Below are 18,789 nucleotides of genomic sequence, written 5' to 3' on the forward strand. Positions count from 1 at the left end.
TTTTTTTTTTTTCAGAGCTGAGGACTGAACCCAGAGTTCCAGGACAGCCAGGGCAGTACATAGAGAAATCCTGTTTTGAAAAACAAACAAACAAACAAAAAAATAAAAAAAATTTAATTGTGAGCTTGCTTATGCTTTCAGAGGGTTATTTCCTGACTAATTGTAGGGAGCATGGTGGCAGACAGGCAGTTGTGCTGGACCAGTAGCTGAGAGCTCACATCTGATCCCCAGGTCGGAGGCAGAGAGAACTAGACTGGGCCTGGTGCAGACTTTTGAAACTTCCAACAAGGCCACACCTAATCCTTCCTAAAGTAGTCCCACAAACTAGGAATGTAACACTCAAATAATATGCCTGTGGGGGCTGTTCTCATTCAAACCACCATAGTAATCAATTAGTCTGTCTGTCTATCTAGGATTTATTTTTTGATTGTGTGTATGTGTGTGTGGGGGTATAATGTGAGTGCAGTTGGCCTCAGAGACCAGAGAAGGTGTTGGATCCTCTGGAGCTGGAGTTAGAGGCAGTTTTGAGTGCCCCCTTGGATGCTAAGAACTACACTCAGTTCCCTGCAAGAGCAGCAAGCTTTCTTACTGCTGAGATGTCTTTTTAGAGCTGTATTTTATTTCTCTAAGCTAACAGGTGACTTTAAATTTTGACAAGAAAGTGGAAAAAAGTACTGCATAATTGATCTGAAGAATCAATATTTTACCCCCTTCCCTGAATTTTAAAAATCCCACTTTGTAGCTAGGCGGCTTTAATCTCAGCACTTGAGAAGCAGAGCCAGGAGGATCCCTGAGTTTGAGGCCAGCCTGGTCTACAGAGCGAGATCCAGGACAGGCAACAAAATTACACAGCGAAACCCTGTCTTGAAAAACAAACAAAAACAACCAAAAAAATCCCACCTTGTGTTTTCCTGTTATGCTTAGATTTTCTGAAGGTTTTACATATTCTAGGCTGTTGACTAATGAAAGTTGACTCCCGTGTGGTGGGAAACTAGTGGCAGCATCGAGTAGATAGAGTTCCACAGTAGTTTACACAGCTCTGTTTAAATTATGGCTGCTAAGGGTTTAAATCTCAAAGTACCTGAAATTTGCTTGTGTAGATAGAATGAGGGCCACTGAGGATACAGGCATTTTAATAACAATTAATATTCTCCTCAGACATTACCATCACTGTTATAAATATCTGGTACTAGATTTGATATGGTAGATACCTATAGGATTGGCTGTTTTATTTATTTTTATTGTTACTTTAAGATGTTTTGAGATAAGGTCTCTTTTATCCCAGTCTGACTTTGAACAAATTGTGTAGCCAAGGTTAGCTTTATATTCTTTATCTTTAGCCTTCCAAGTACTGGGGTTATAGGCGTATGTCACCATACCTAGCTTGCTTTTAACTACTTTAAAAAAGATGAACTTCAGTTATCTAGGAAATTCACAGGTGAAGAATAATACAAGTAGATGCTTAGGTGATGGCTCAATTTGTAAACTGCCTGTTAGAACTGGAGTTTGAGTCCCAGCACCATGTGAAAAAAACCAAGCATAGTGTTGCACACTTGTAATCCCAGCACTGGGGAGGTGAAGAAGCCGGATCCCTGGATTTCACTGGCCAGCCAACCTAGCCTGGTTTTGAGTACTAGGCCAGTGAGAAATCCTGTCTGAAAAAATGGATGGCTGTTGAGGAACGACACCCGAGGAAAATATGCCTTCTGAAACATTGCATCTCTTGATATTTAAAGCATAGTAACAAATTCATTCATATTATGGAGTAGCATATAAATTATATAGATTTTTTTATAGTAGATCTTAAATTTCCATACTTCTTCCTTCTGTCATTGGATAGAAATTATAGGGAAGGCTGAAAATGTTTATACATTTTATAAACCCCTTATCTTTCTTTAGCATAACTGAAATATAAATATATAGGAATGATACATGCTTGTAAAATTTAGTGTTTTTCATTTCACTTTATTTTAAAATAAGCATGATATACTGACACTTTAAGCAATTTAATGAGACTGAATACATTTAGAGACACTGTTCTTTTCCAAGTATCTTGTATGCTCTCTGCATTTGTTTTTGATGTAAAATGTGTATGTATGTATACTGCTGACATAGATGGCATGTATTTTCATTATAAGAAGCTGTGTGATATAATTTCATTTTAATAAAATAGTGATGATGATTTGATGGTAGAGTGGGAGTAGGTAAATCCCCCAGTTCTATTTCTTTTTAAAGTCCATAGTTTGTTTTTATATAATTATATAAGGGTTCAGGAGTATTAGTTTAGTGGTAGAGCACCTGCCCAGCATATGGGAGACTCTGGGTTTGATGCCTAGCACTGAAAAAAAAAAAAAAAAAAAGATTTGTAAACAATTTAGAAAGGGTATACATTAGATCAAGTTGCTGTTATAAGGAGACTCCAACCTACAGTGCCTTAAAGAAGTTAGTTTATTTTTCTTTTACCTAACAGTTAAGAGGAGAGGATAGACAAGGTTGGTTTGTTCTCAACAAGAGCCTCTAGGGATCCCTAGGTTATTGAGTCAGCTCTGCCATTCTCTTTGGAATTTTGCTCTTTGTTTGGTCCTTTACACTCAATAGGCAAGAAGCTATGCACTTAAGAGGATCTGGATGTTGTACATATCATTTTCAGTCACATCCTTTTGCTAAAACTTAATCACTCAATGTCTTTGCCTATATAGGATCTTGAGGTACATAGTTTGTAGATTGACCAAGTGTGCTTAGCTAAAACTCTGTAGAGATTCTACCAGTGGAAGGGAGAAAGAGAATGAATATTGAATAATAATATTTATTCACTATGATTACTAGTCTCTTTCATAAGTACAATTCGGTGTGGGCTTGTGATGTGAGAGTGGCAGTTGGAGTATGTACATGTGAATGCAAGTTGCCTGAAGATCCCAGAAGAGGGTGATGGGTCCCCTGGAACTGGAGTTCTGGTGGCTGTGAACCACGTTGTTACAGATGCTGAGAACTGAACCTGGGTTTTCTGCAAGAACAGTACCTGCTTTTAACTAGTGAGCCATCTCTCTAGACCCAGAAAATATCTTGTTAAGAAAATACTGAAAGTTAATTTTTAATGCTTTTATTGTACTTTCTTTGTTAGGCATAGTTCTGGAGTATGTCTTCATAGGTATTTTATTGTATTTCCTTTGGCAAGGAAATACAGTCTGTAGTGTAAAATAAATTTTACTTTATTTTCAATTGATATTTTAACTCCCACATGACTAGATAATTAAAATTATTTTAAATCAGAATTGAAAATCATAAAGGCTGGTATAACTGGTGAGCTGGCATAGAACTCACAGAGATCTCTGCCTGCCTTTGCCTCCCTGAGTGCTGGGATCAAAGACATGTACCATCACTGCCCAGCCTGATTTTTAAAAAATTTGAATTCTTAAATTGTTTGTTAAATAGCCTATGACTTATTTCTCACACCTTCAAATCTAATTTATTAATTGCTATAGAATTTACAGCACTACTGACATACCATTTAGTCTGAAATCCTACACTTGAAAGAATTAAGAATAGTATTGCAAGGCTGGGCAGGGGTGGCACATGGCTTTAATCCCGGCACTCAGAAGGCAGAGCCAGGCAGATCTCTGAGTTCAAGGCCAACCTGGTGTACAGAATAAGATCCAGGACAGGCACTAAAACTACACGGAGAAACCCTGTCTCCAAAACAAAACAAAACAAAACAAACAAAACAAAACAAAACAAAACAAAACAAAAAACAAAAAAACCAAAAAGAAAATAAAGAATAGTATTAGGGACTTGAAAGATGGCTCAGTGTTAAGAGTACTTGCTGTTCTTGCAGAGGACCTGGGTTCAGTTCCCAGGACCCAGTGGAAGCTAAAAATCATCTGTAATTTCAGTTCCAGAGTAACTGCAGTAAGTTTGTAAGTCCAGAATAAGACACATAATTAGGTGTGTGTGTGTGTGTGTGTGTGTGTGTGTGTGTGTGTAATTTTATATGTGTATATGTATATTTATATATATATATAATATGTATTTATATATATATATATATATATATATATATATATATATATTACAATCTTATGGCAGGCTAAAACTTAACATTAAAAGTTTAAACAGGTTTCAACTTTATTATGCTTTATGAATTAAGATTTCAAAATATCTGTTAAAGTTCTCTAGCATTTTGGAATGGCTACAGAATTGACCTAATGTTTTTCAAGTAGACACTCTTGACTTGAAGACGAATATTTGGTGCATAGACCTGTGGTTATTATTTTTATAAGTCTGAGGAAATTTCCTTTTTATTTATTATTATTTAGGTTTTTCGAGACAGGGTTTCTCTGTGTATCCCTGGCTATCCTGGAACTCGCTCTGTAGACCAGGCTGGCCTCAAACTCAAAAGAGATCCACCTGCCTCTGCCTCCTGAGTACTAGGATTAAAGACATGTGCTACCACTGCCCGCATCTCTCTCTCTCTCTTTTTGGTTTTTCAAGACAGGGTTTCTCTGTGTAGCTTTGCACCTTTCCTGGCACTCACTTGGTAGCCCAGGCCTTGAACCCACAGACTTCTGCCTGCCTCTGCCTTCTGAGTGCTGGGATTAAAGGCATGTGCCACCACCGCATCTGTCTCTTAAGTGCTGGATCACCCATCATGTATCACCCACCCATCATGCTCATTTGTGAAAGTCCTTACTGAGTAGTTTCCTCTTCTGTTGTTTGGAAGAGCTTTCTAAGTTGGATATATTTTTCTTCGTATTTATTTCTTTTTGTTTATGAGTATGTATGCATGCATGTATGTGCATATGCCATGCATATGTCCTAGAGGCTAGAAAAGGGTCTTGAAGACCTTGGCAGTAGAGTTGCAGGTATTTGATATCTGATATGGAGTGCTGGGAACTGAACTCCAGTTCTCTGCAAGAACTCAAGTTCTCTTAAGTTGTTTCTCCAGCCCTTAAAGATGAGACTTTAAAACAAGTTAAATTACATTAACATATAGAGAACAACTGTATTTTTGACCTTTTCCCCCTTGTCTTTTTTTTTCTTTTTTTAGAAAATTATTTTCATGGTGTAGATGAATTTCTAAATGGTCTTATTAAAAAAAAACCATGGAGCCAAATATAGGGGTGAAAGCCTTAGAGAGATCAGGGAAATAGGGAAGGCCACCAGCCAATCACCAACTCTGCAGCTTCCAAATGCGAGTTACTTCCTGTCTACCCACACCTATATGCCTTGCTGTTCTGCCATCTGATTTGCTGTCTGTCCAGCTACATCACTTCCTCTTCCTACACAGCTCTGTCCCTTTCTGTCTGTACAGACCCCGAGACCTCCATGGTTAACTAGTGTTGGAATTAAAGCGTGTGCCACCACACCTGGCTCTGTTTCCAGTGTGGCCTTGAACTGAACACACAGAGATCCTGTCTGCTAAGTGATAGGATTAAGGGCATGTGCTAGCATTGCCTGACTTCTTTGTTTACTTATAATGGCTGGACTTTTTCCTTTGATCTTTAGGCAAGCTTTATTTATTAAAGCTCAAATAAAATATACCACCACATCATGATATCTAGGCATTTCCTTTTGTATGTTAAATTTACTAACATATAGTTTCTTTAGTATATATTGATGCTATATAATATTTGTTATATCTGGAATAATGTCTCTATTTCTATCCTCCATTAGTCACAGTTTCCAAAATAATGTTAATGATAGAATTTGTTTGTTCTTACTTTAGATTGTATTAGAGTACATATCAGTTACCATGTGAAAGGCTTATCTTTTAATCTCTAATATATGAAGGGCTTTACAATTTTTTGTGTTTGTGTTTGAGTGGGTGCTTATATACCCATGTATGGTATGTGGAGGCCAGGGGAGGATATTAGGTGTATTTCTTTATTGTTCTCCATCTTATTCCCTTGAGACAGGTACTCTGAACTGAATCTCAACCTCTATCTTTTCACCACACTAGCTGACTAAAGAACCCCTGCAACCTGGCTGGCTGTGTCTACCAATGATGAAGTTACAGATTGAGAGCCATGTCTGGCCTTAGTATTAAGGGATTTTATAAAGACCAAATTATAAACCACCTGGTCCCAAATAACTGACTCAGAGACTGATATGAATTATAAATGCTTGGCCAATAGCTCAGGCTTTTTACTAACTAGCTCTTATATTTTATGTTAATCCATATTTCTATTTATGCTTTGCCCATGTGGTGGTACATTGTTTTAGCATGACATGTTCATCTCCTGCTCCCTCTGCCTCTGGCTAGCGACTCCTGACCCCTCCCTTCTCCTTCCCATCATCCTTAGTTTGGTTGCACCCTCCCCCCACCCTGCCCCATGCTTCCTATTACTGGCCAATCACAGTGTTTTATTAAACCAATTCAAGGGACAAATTTTTATAGTGTACAAGAGGATTATTCCACAGCCCCAAATAGTCTTGTTTTTCAAGTTACTTAGAGTTTCTTGAAATGGATAGTATCTTGTTCTGATTTATTGAGGTCATGCATAATTTTGACTTAACAGAATTCTTGAACTTCTAGGAATTCTATAATATGATTAGACTTGGTTTTGCTAGTATTGTGTTTAGAATAGTTTAAATCTGTTAAGTTTCTTTATTAGGATTTTAGTATTAGATTTATTGTCTAGTTTCCTCTAGCTTTATTTTCTTCTGTCATTTTAACTACAAGTACAAAGAACTGTGTGCTTATGGTTATTCAGTACAATAACATTTTAGCCCTTTTAAGGCAACATAATCTTATAAATCTGATTTTGTAACTAAAGCAAATTTTCTTGACTTAATAAGATTGTCATCTGAGTTATTAGAAACATCATGTAAATTCTGTGGTTCTCTTATGGATATGGATCTCTGCTTAGTTAATATATTTTTATATATTTCTGCTCTGTTGAAATGGGATTCCCCCCCCCCCCCCCCCACACACACATATACAAGGTTTCTCTGTGTAGCCCTAGCTGTTCTGGAACTCACTTTATAGACCAGTCTGGGAAACAGGATTTTTTTTAAAAAAGAATATTTATTTATTTGTTTGTTTTGTTTTTTTGAGACGGGGTTTCTCTGTGTAATAGTCCTGGCTGTCCTGGAACGAGCTCTGTAGACCAGCCTGGCCTCAAACTCAGAGATCCGCCTGCCTCTGCCTCCCAAGTGCTGGGATTAAACTTGTTTTCCAGACCTTTATTTTCCTGATCTTTTATTTCTCACTGTTTATATTTCCTTTTCAATTTTACTCTTCTTTTTACCACCAGATTTCTTTAAGTGTTGTTGTGCTTGAGTCAGGGTCTCCCAGGCTGTCCCTGAAATCCCTGTGTAGCTGAGAATAACAGACTTGTGAGAACTTCTGACCTTCCTGCCCACATTTCCTGAATGCTGGATTACAGACAGGATGCCCACTAGGCCTAGTCAATGTAGTGCTGGAAATTGGACCCAGGGCCTTGTGTGCGATATATAAGCACTCTTATCAACTAACCCATACCCCAGCCCTTAGTTTTTCTATTTTTTACCAGCTTATATAATTTCTAATTATATACAAATTATATATAAAATACTGGGTTTCATTTTCACAAAATTTCCTCCTTTCATGAAATATGAATTTTTACCCAATTCTAAATTTCTCTCATTTGTAGTTTTATATGAGTAGTAGTATTTAGATATTTACTGAGATTTCAACATTAACATTTTGAAAATATTTAACTAGCACTTAGGAATATTTTTAGGATATAACAGTATGTGATACTTGGACCATATAGCATTCAGAAAGGTCTTGTTTTTATTGTGTTTGTCATGTAGTTACTTCATTGTGTAGTTATCTAGTACTGTATTATGTTTAGTTGTTTGTCTAACTGGACAGTAAACCTGAATCGTCAATTTTCTTCAAGTTGGTGGAATTTTTTTGTATTTGGGACAGGGTCTTGCTATTTAACCTAGATCGGCCTTGAAATCCCTGCACTCCTACCTCAGTGTTCTGAATGCTAGAAATACAAGTGTGTGCTACCACACTGAGCTATAGTCTTCTAAACCTGTAAGCTTAAATTCCTCTAAGCTGCTTACAGTATATATTTTTATGCAGATTGCGTTTTGGCTGTAAAATGAATAACTTTATTTATAATTTGTACATAGTTGATAATAGCCTTTTATTTTGAAAGTATCTCAATGTGGGTAGTTTAAAGAGTAATAAAACCTATGTATTGACTATTACTTTGTGGACTTGAAGCGTAACCTTTGAGTTGGTTGAATAGCATTGCCATGGATTTAAAGGCCCACCCCCCTTTTATTTTTGAGATGGGTGATGATGGACAAATTGTTCACAATTAGAATCCATCTAATTTCTTACATAAGTAGCTCTTTAGTTTTATATTTTATTATATATGATGTATTATATATGTTATATATGATGTAAATCCCAGAGCATTGGGTATGCTAGGCAAATCCTGAACCTCTGTGCAGTGGCCTTAGTGTTTTGTTGTCAGACTGCCTTGCTGTGGCTAGCCCTGTCTGGCCTCTGCCTCTCAGGTGCTGGCATTACAGGGGTATACACAACTCCTGGCTATTGTTTTTAGGGAAATTTTTTCTTGTGGTGTTTTGAGACTTTATTATACTGTAGCTCAGACAGGCCCTTAATCTTTCAACAATTCTTCTGCCTTCACCTCTGGAGTACTTCAAACATACATATGTGCTTCTTTACCTAGACACTCGTGAAACCTTCTGATTTTTGTATGTGAATATTAGTTTAATGAACATCTGTCTCCCCCCCACCCTTTTGGTTTTTCAAGACAGGGTTTCTCTGTGTAGCCTTGACTGTCCCAGAACTCGCTCTGTAGAACAGGCTGGTCTCTAACTCACAAAGATCTGCCTCCTGAGTGCTGGGATTACAGGCATGCACCACTACCACCTGGCATGGTGAACATCTTTTACTGGCAATATACTGAATTAGTTGTTCATAGAACAGAAGATTTTTGGTAGTACTATTTTAGTTTAATGCTGTTAAACTATTAACATTCTAGAATTTACTGAGTCACAATAGAAAGATTAGGAAACTAAAAAGCAGTATTTTCCTTATTTGTAAAGGATTAATAGCTTTTCTGTGTTTTAGGTCCCTTAAATATCTTATTACTTAATTTTATCCTGAAAGGATGTGTAACAACACCTTACCCAGAAAATCTAATAAAACTGAACATTCCATCAAATTTTTATATGTAAACTTGATTCTGTATGTTTGTTTAACAAATCTTAAAGCCCATTTTCAGATCCCTCTTAAAAATCTCAAGTAGATAAGCTCATTTTTACTATTTTATAATTTCTGTCCAAGGTTATGTTTCTTCATTCCCCTTTCCTGTGCTCCACTCAGCCAAAACAGTTGAAAAGGTAGACTTCTCTATGTAACAGTGTTCACTTTTAAGTCACAGAAATGTGGGCAGGATGTTGATTATAATAAGAGATGGATGAATCAACAGTGACTGCTTAGTAAAAAGAATGCTTGATTGGCAGCATACCCTCTGTGATCAGAATTTAAGAGATTGAGTGACTCGTGAGAGATTTGGGTGAAGAAAGGGATTGAACTTGTGTGCTGAGCATGATTTAAAGACAAACCTTGAAGGTTCAGACTAGGGTTATCTTTCTTACCCTAATCTGGGATTCAGTACACAGCCTTGTCTGGCCTGGAACTCACACTAGTCCTTCTGCTTTAGCCTATGGAAGACTTATAGGTTTATGTCTAAAAGGCTTATAGGTCTAGGTTCTCCCCTCCTTCCTGACAACCCCCACCCTCTACATGCCTTACTAGTTGCCTGGCTCCTCTTGAGCCGTTGGTCTCAAAAAATCCTCTGGGCTTCAGTTTTTCAAGTATTTCGACTATAGGCATGTTTCCATATTTAGTATTTCTTCTTGAATGATATTTTTTTTTATTGTGTTCATCACTAGTGATACATTGTAAATTGATATAAGAAACTAAGGACAAATTTTTAAGTCCAGACTAACTAAAGTAAAAATTTCTGATACTTGATAAATTGGTTTGAAGCACGAGGTTGGATTCATCCTTAGACTTTTGAACAGCTATGCCCTTCTGTCAGGTTGCTCCCCTGGAATCTACCTGTTATTTTTTTTTTCAGAAAATAACTGATACAAGCAACTCTGTCTCTTAGTTTTCACAATTGTGGTAGAGAATAGTAAGTACCACCACACTTTATTAGTCTTGCTTTGATTCTATGCAGATTCGATTTTACCTTATTAATTAATGATACTTTGAGCCTTCAATTCTTTTTTTTTTTTTTTTGATTTTATTTTACTTATTATGTATACAGAAGAGGGTGCCAGATCGCATTACAGATGGTTTTGAGCCACCGTGTGGTTGCTGGGAACTGAACTCAGGACCTCTGGAAGAGCAGTCAGTGCTCTTAACCGCTGAGCCATCTCTCCAGCCCTCAATTCTTTTTTTAAAGATTTATTTATTTATTATGTGTGCAGTGTTCTGCCTGCACGTATGCCTATAGGCCAGAAGAGGGCACCACATCTCATTACAGATGGTTGTGAGCCACCATGTGGTTGCTGGGAATTGAACTCAGGTCCTCTGGAAGAACAGCCAGTGAGTGCTCTTAACCTCTGAGCCATCTCTCCAGCCCCGAGCCTTCAATTTTTAAACTCCTAGCAGCTTTCTGAAAGAACATTAATAGGGAACATGTTGATGCTGGTTGTCAATTAAATATATGTTGGGTTGTCTTTTGTCTCATCAATCATTTTATTCTTGTTTGTTAGTTGTTCTTAAGTTGTAGTTTAGTATTTTTTTCCTATTAGAGCATTTCTAAAAGTTCAAAAATAGAGGAACATTTAAAAAGGAAGCAAACTATCTTAGCCCCTATGATTAAATGACAAATGCTATTTGTATGCATTTCTCCTGAGTTACTCCTTTAGGATTCTCATTCCTTCATACACAGCTCTAGGAAGCTGTAATTTGCAGTATGTGTCTGGTACATTGTAGAACAAAATAGACACATTCTTTAGATTCAAAAGGTTGGAAATTTAATGTCCTTAAAAAGTTATCTTTAAAAAACAATTTGCTGGAATACTGAATCAGGAGAGATTGTGGCTGTCTACATAGAGAAACCTATCCCTGCCCCCTGTACGTTGCCTCCCCCCACAAAAAAGGAGAGAAACGAAGAAGAAAGACCATCTGAAAGGCACATATACTAAAGAATAGATAGCAGTCCTTAATTTCAGTGTATTTTCCTGTTGGTAGAAGTGGTTGTGGAGCCTGTTTTCTACAGTTTTAGATTTTGCATCCCTGGTTTTAATATGGAAAAAATGGCTAATCCAGATTTACAAACTAGGAATGTTGGCTTCTTTATAAATACACATGCATTTCTTTCTTTTTTTAAACTTCAAATTTGAAATAAAATTACAGACTCATAGAAAGACATTCTAGAAACACATCACATCACATGTAGTTCCTCTGAATTTTCCGGTCAGTTATGTAAAACTGGGAGTGTACAGCTGATTCCAGCTTGGCTGCCCCATACTGTATGGTAGAAAACAGAAAACACTGTTTCATTTTCCTCATTTAATCACCAAAGTCAGGTATTTTTCTCAAGAAAATGAGAACAACCCACCTAGTGGTTTTGGCCACTTGAATTTAAAAAATAACATTTTTATATCAATTCAGATAGTAACAGATTTTTCTAACAAAGGATTTCTACTTCTAATTTTTTTTTGCTATGTCAGCATCCTTGTCTTATTTTCTTAGTGAAATTAAGTTTATATATCAGGGCTTGTTACGTAGAGAAAGAGTTAGATAGTAATTTTCCAGCTTGTTCATCTTTTTTAAAGTCTAAATAAAGAATAAATCTCTTTCTGAGTCAACTTACACAAATTTACTAAATTGCTATATCTATTTTCCTTTTTTTTTTTTTTTAAAATTAAAGCAAGGATTTCACACTGTAGCCCTAGATGGCCTATAGCTGGCTATGTAGCATAGACTCGCTGCATTCTTGTATCTCTTGTATCTTCCTGTCTCCATTTGCATGCTGGGATGATGAGCATTCGTAGCTTTATTGCTGTATCTTACCGGTTAATGGTTTCCCTGTTGTGGATGCTATGTTGGCAGTCTTTTGCTCTTTGATATGATGGTTACTGAGCATAGCATAATGCTTGTTATATGGGTGTATTTGTGTAGAAGAGCTTCTTACTTAGGCAGTGTATTGAATAAAAAACAATGGCTTTTATTTATTTCTTTATCCATTATCTGTCTGTCTATCTTATTTATTTTTAAAGATTTCGTATGTGCCCCTAAATGCCAAAAGAGGGTGTTGGATCTTCTAGAGCTGGAATCAGGGATGTTTAAGAGCCATCATGTGGTACTGTGAACTGAACCTAGGTTACTTGCTTTTCATTTTGTTTTTTCTTTTCATGTTAGTCAACTATATCTTTTTATGGCCTCTCATTTTGGGTGAATGGGGCTTAAGTGGGGGAAGAAAAACCCACTCATTTATTTTTCCAACACTTCAGTAGTTTATCAAATAAGTCTCCAGTCACCTTTGAGTGTTATTTTGGTTTTTGGAGACATGGTTTCTCTGTGTAGCCCTGGCTGTCTTGGAACTTTCTATGAAGAAAGACAGACTGGCCTTGAACTTAGAGACCCAAGTGCTGGGATTTAAAGGCCTCTGCACCACCACACTACAGGGTGTTATTTTATTATAATATAAGTTAGATATGTACCAGTGTTTCTTATTATTTATAAAATGGTTCTTCCCTGCCACGGATACTGTCTGTACCAGTGTTTTTTACTATTTATAAGATGGTGGCACGTGCCTTTAATACCAGCACTTAGGAGGCAGAGGTAGGCGGATCTCTGAGTTCAAGGCCAGCCTGGTCTACAAAGTGATTTCCAGGACAGCCAGCTAGGGCTGTTACAGAGAGACCTTGTCTCAAAAAACCAAAATAAAGCTGGGGTGGGGGTGGGGGGTGAAGGGGTGGGGGGAGTGGTGGAGGGGTGGAGGGTGGGGGGGTAGTGGGTCAATCTCATCCATATTGATTTGTAGTGTGATTTCTGTTAAAAATTAAAATTTATTTATTTACTTCTATTTCTTTGTATTTAGTTTCTTTGCTATTTTCTCTGCTTTTCTGAAGTAAGAAGTTACAGCTTCATAGAAGACAGTCGAGTATCTGCTTGGGCTAACCATCACATTTAGCCCTCAGAAATGCCAATATTCAGTGTAACCTTTAAAATTGCTTTGTTCAATTTTGTGTTGTTTCTAAACCATTGTGCTGTGGGATTGCATCAAGATGTAGATTAGTTTACAGCTTTACCATTTCAACTGTAAATAGTGATTTCAACTTACCCTACAGCATGAAATTGTTAACTGTGGTTTTCAACTCTCCATAACTTAAAAAGAATTCACATTTCACAAAGCATGATTGCATCAGAAAGGTCTATTTGTTCTCTGATTTCTTACAGGCTTTTTGTAACACTTACTATAGGAATATTTTATAAATACATTTATTTGCTCAGCAGTTTTCACTTGCATAGTATTACATATTTGTAAACAGTTATGGCATACTTGTTTAGTTTTAAACTATATTTTCTCTGGTAAGAATTTGATATTAATATGTAACTATAGGTGATTAAATCTCATTTTTATCAATCCCTTTTGTAAATTGTGATACATTTTGGCATATCATAATTGTTATGTTCCTTATTAGCTTTTAAGTGAAAGATACATAGTTAAGTGTGCATAGTTTTGAAGTTACTATTATTATTATTATTATTATTATTATTATTATTAAAGAGAATGAATATGTTGGCCTGCACATGTCATGGTGTGTGCTTAGAAATCCAAGGAGAACTCTTTGGAGTTGATTCTCTCCATGGGAACTCTGGTCATTGAGCTCAGGTCAGTAGGCTTGGGCAGCCAGTGCTTTCACCCACTGAGCTATTTCCTTGGCCTCAGGGTTATTTTAAAGCTGAAGGTCTTTTTTATTTTATATTATCCTAAAATTTGTTATAAACTGTGTTTAGATCAGTATTAAATGTCTTCACTGGAAGACATGGGAATTCTTTTACATTCTATTGCTTCTGAAACCTAATAATGCCAGTTTTTTTCTTCATATGCAGAAATTTTCTGAAATCTATCCTATGATTATAGCAAAAGTAATTATTTTTCCTATAGTAAATGGTATGTTTTAAATTTTTTCTCATGCAGGTCTTCAGAGTTCTACATTTTAGCTCTCAGTGCTGAATTTCCTTCTCCCTTAAATTATTATAAACTTTTGCTGCTGTCTAAGAAGCGTGAAGATGTCTCGCAGTCCTGATGCAAAGGAAGACCCTGTGGAATGCCCTCTTTGCATGGAGCCCTTGGAGATAGACGATATTAACTTTTTCCCTTGCACCTGTGGCTACCAGATATGCCGATTTTGTTGGCATCGAATTCGCACTGATGAGAATGGGCTTTGTCCTGCGTGTAGAAAGGTAAGTGCTTCCAAACAACTTTATTTTGCTGTATGGGTTTTTACTGTCCAGTATTAACTCTGTAGTTCTTTTCCCATGAGTGTGAGTGAGTGGTTGAAAACAAGCATTGTGTGATCTTGAAGGCCTAATGAAGTAGAAAGCACTGGCCTGAGAGTCAGGGTCAGGAGTTGCCTTTGTTGTGTTAACTAGCTGTATTACATCTGTAAAGTCATACACTCTCTCTGAAGGAAATAATAGATACAGTCTTGGTGCTTTCTTGTAAGAAGATTGGTAAAGAACTATTAAGTTTGGATATGATAATTTGGAACTAGAACATGTTCTGTGTTAATGTATGTGATGATTCATGTTAGTTTTCTAGTACTAAATAGAAAAGTACTAAATAGGAAAGGCATTCACCAGAGTTAGGAAGCAAAGAGGGGCATTCTGACAATCAGTTGACCTTTGACCTTTTCATTCAGTTGTGCACCCCAGTCTATGGGATGTTGCTAACCATATTAGGGTGGGTCTTCTCTCCTTGGTTAGTCCTCTCTGTAAACATCCTTGAGGTGTGTGTGTCTCCAGATGATTTTAAATCCAGTCAGATTGACAATGAATATTAATCATCACATCTTCTCTGGGATCTTTATACTCGGTTTTAAGTAATTGCCATCCATTGATTATGTTATTAGCAGTACTGATAACCAAATCTTTAGCACTTATTTGTACAGGACATATTTTCATCACTCTTAATCCTCTTCTAGAGAACTTCTGGTTAAATGTGATTCCTGTTTTACAGATGAGAAGGCTGGGGCAGAATGGTCATATGGTTTTGGAGCAGGTTGCTGGAATTCAAAGCCTGGCACTCTGATTCCACATTCTTGGTCCACTAGTGGCCCTGATATTAGCTGTAGGAATGAAAATACTGTAATCCTGAGAAGGAAAAGACAAAGACACACAACAGAGAGATTGCTAGTATTTTTGGAGGGCACAGTGATAATTGTTTTACGAGTATTACTTAATCTTTACATCAGATTTTAGGATTGTTTGTACTTTATACACGAGGATACTGAGGCTTAGAGACTGGTTGTTTAAGGGCACATGACCAGATAATGTTAGAACTGAATTTGAACTCTTGAGCCAGAGTCTGAATATTTATGCTTATCTTTCTCTCTATTAGACTAGGAATGTACTTAAAACAATCAATCAGAAAGGGTATAAGCTAAGGATGTGGCTCAGTAGGTCAGGTACTTACTGTGCACTCCTGAGAACTAGAGTTGGATCCTGAGCATCCAGGTAAAAGCCAGGCATGTTTCTATGACCCCAGCACCTAAGGGATAGGGAAGGATCCTGAGAGCTTGCTAGCCTGCTAGCTTAGCCATCGGTGAGCTCCAGATTCAGTGAGAAAGTCTGTCTCAAATAAATGAGGTAGAGGCCTCCACATATATACACACACCTGCACATACACACTAACAAGTATATAACCTAAATAATATTTTAGTACATAGTAGGATTTCCTTAAATATTTGTTGATTATAACAAATAAAATCCATATTTTGTTAATAGAACTGTCTTCTTTGCTTTCTTTATATTTAACATAATTTCTTTGTTGATTCTTTGGGAATTTCACATCATGCATCCCAATTCTGCCTACCCCCAAGTCCCTCCATCTCTTCCCCTTCCCACTGCAGCATCCTCAAAACAGAAATTAAAAAACAAATCAAACAGAAACAAAGTAAGCAATAAACAAACAAAAAGAAAAATAAGAGCAACAACAAAAACCTTCTTTGTTCTTCCTTTTTTGCTGTCTCTCCAACACCTCTTTATTCGTCCTGGTGGCATTGGGGGCCTCAATGTTTCATATAATACACCCTTTTGTCCTATCAGCTTTACTTGCAAATGTTCATAGCAATGAGTCACTGGTCTGTTTCAAAGCCTCATTTCTGGTACACTATCATCACTGGGTCCTCACTGAAACTCCTCTGGGATATCCCACAGCCACCCTGTTTTAGAGATCCTGTGGTTATCATTCCACAGGACAGTTCCTTCATGAGCTCCAGCAGGTCCTAGATGGGGTAGATGCTGGGGTGGGCCAACCCTAGGCCCAGCTGTAGGCCTGGGTGGTAGTTGAGCTGGTTAATCCAGGTCACCAGGGCCTAAGGGGCAGAGCCAGCTCCCCTATGCCTATGCAGTCAGGGTTAGCTCTCCCCCACTGTGGTGAAGGGGATGCGGGGGAGGCGGGGCAGCTTTCTTGCTACAGTGTCCAGCGAGGGGCAGATCCAGCTATCCCAGGCCCGACTCAGCATGGCTCTCTGATTCCATCAGGAATGGTTCTTACTGCCCCCTGAGGCGACACGGGCCACAGATATCAACACAAACCCCAGCTGCAGCAGGACCACAGGCCCAGACATGGCCCTTGGCAGCATGCTTGGGCCTGGACAATATCCTTTTTCCAGATAGAAGCATAGGCCACTTAGATCAGGATGGCATGGCTCAGGAACAAAGGTTAGGGCCCCAGCCTCTGGCTTCCATGTAACCTTTGGTGGCAATACAGACCTGTGGGACCACAGAACCAGACATGGTCCTCGGCAGCAGTGGGTCCAGGTGTCACCATTGCCCCAGGTGGAAGTGTGCAGGCTATTCATATCATCACAGCCCCAGTGGCAGCGTGGCCCTTGGACACTAACATCGCCTCAGTTCTTGGGCATCTATGTGGTTTTTGATGGTAACGGGAACTTTGGACATCAACACAGACCTTGAGTACAATAGGACCAAACCCTGACATGGCCCTCAGCTGTAGTCTTGACCCCATGTCACCATGGTATTGGGTAGTAGTGCAGGCTACTCAGATCTGCATGGCCCTGCCTGCAAGCATTCCTATCGGCCACCAACATGGACTCAGGTGTCTGACCTTACCCTGGGATCCACACGGCCTTTGGTGGCAATATGGGCCATGGACTTCAACACAAACCCTGGGTGCAGTAGGACCGTGGACCCAGACATGGTGCTCGGTAGCAGCCTAGGTCCGAAAGTCACCATGGCCCCAGTTGGCTGCACAGGCCACCCAGACTGGCTTGGCCCTTAGACACTTACACGGCCTCAGGTGGTGACCCAGATTCCAGGCCATGTACAGCAACACAAACCCTGGCTGTTATAGCACCACAGACCCAGACATGGCCCTCGTCTGTAGTCTGGCCTTGGATCTTCATTGCCTTTTACACAGCAGCTTAGAAGCATAATCTTTCTCATAAGTGTGTGCAACGTGTAATGGGAATACCAAGATTGAGTGATTGATTTTGTTGTTTTGACATTTGTATTAAAAGTGATCTCTGCTAAGCTTTAAAAAATAATTTTTAGCACTTTTAACTTTCATTAAATAAAAATATTTTAAAGCAGTTGAAACAGTCAGAAGAGGGGAGACTATCAGTCTTACCTGCTGCTCAGAATTTGATATTTATCATTTATACAGTTTTTCTATTTAATGCTAACTTCATCTTGTTTATTATGCTTATAGCCATATCCAGAAGACCCAGCAGTTTATAAACCACTTTCCCAGGAAGAATTGCAAAGGATAAAGAATGAGAAAAAGCAGAAGCAAAATGAGAGAAAACAGAAAATTTCAGAAAACCGAAAACATTTGGCTAGTGTACGTGTGGTACAAAAAAACCTCGTCTTTGTTGTAGGTCTGTCACAGCGCTTAGCAGACCCAGAAGTAAGTCCTCTTCTGCTTTCATTGTCAGCACGACAGTCTTTTCTGTTTGCCTGTCCTTTTATGAAAATAATAATTGACCCCGATAAACTGGAAGATTCCTCTGAAAATAATGTCTTGGGAGAAAATATGAGTATTAATAATTTTTAGCAGTGGTGAAGAACCAGTGGCCAATTGTGATCTTAGGCATGCCTTAATCTTTCTGGGCTTCATTTTATATTGTAAAACTGAGGGCTTGAACTGAAAGTCCTTTTAGTGCTGATAGATTGTGAAAATAATGACTCTGGCATCTTCAAGGCTAACACGAGTTGTGAGTACTGTTTTTTCTTTTTTTTTTTTTTTGTTGTTGTTTTTTTTTCCTTTCCCTTCTCTGTAGCTGTGTGGACCAAGTAATTGGAGAGTTACTTGAACCTACTAAGTAATCTTAATGAGCTGCCTAAGTAGTACTGTGTGCCACACTGTATGTGTAGAGGTTAGAGGAGTTTGTAGAACTCAGTTCTCTCCTTCCACTGTGTGGGTTCTGGGCTCTAACTCAGGTCATCAGTCCCAACAGTGAGTGTCTTTACCAGCTGAACCATTTCTGAGCCATTTTGATGCTCCCCAAGTAGTAACTCGTGTTCATTCAGAACTCTGGAGTGTATCA

General features: G+C 38.1%; 1 protein-coding gene across 6 annotated transcripts in view; it reads left to right on the forward strand.

The window, feature by feature from the left end:
- The window catches only part of Cnot4 (CCR4-NOT transcription complex subunit 4), a 111,767-nt gene that overhangs the window by 35,376 nt on the left and 57,602 nt on the right, over positions 1-18,789 (forward strand). For all 6 annotated transcript variants that reach the window (XM_006990392.4, XM_016008674.3, XM_016008675.3 and 3 more), the window contains exons 2-3: positions 14,196-14,461; positions 17,952-18,149. In XM_006990392.4, coding sequence (XP_006990454.1) covers positions 14,288-14,461; positions 17,952-18,149 — 372 coding nt within the window. In that variant the 5' untranslated portion in view covers positions 14,196-14,287. The remainder of the gene's footprint in view (positions 1-14,195; positions 14,462-17,951; positions 18,150-18,789) is intronic.

The sequence above is a fragment of the Peromyscus maniculatus genome, chromosome 3, assembly GCF_049852395.1.
Source record: "Peromyscus maniculatus bairdii isolate BWxNUB_F1_BW_parent chromosome 3, HU_Pman_BW_mat_3.1, whole genome shotgun sequence".
NCBI classification, from domain to species: domain Eukaryota; kingdom Metazoa; phylum Chordata; class Mammalia; order Rodentia; family Cricetidae; genus Peromyscus; species Peromyscus maniculatus.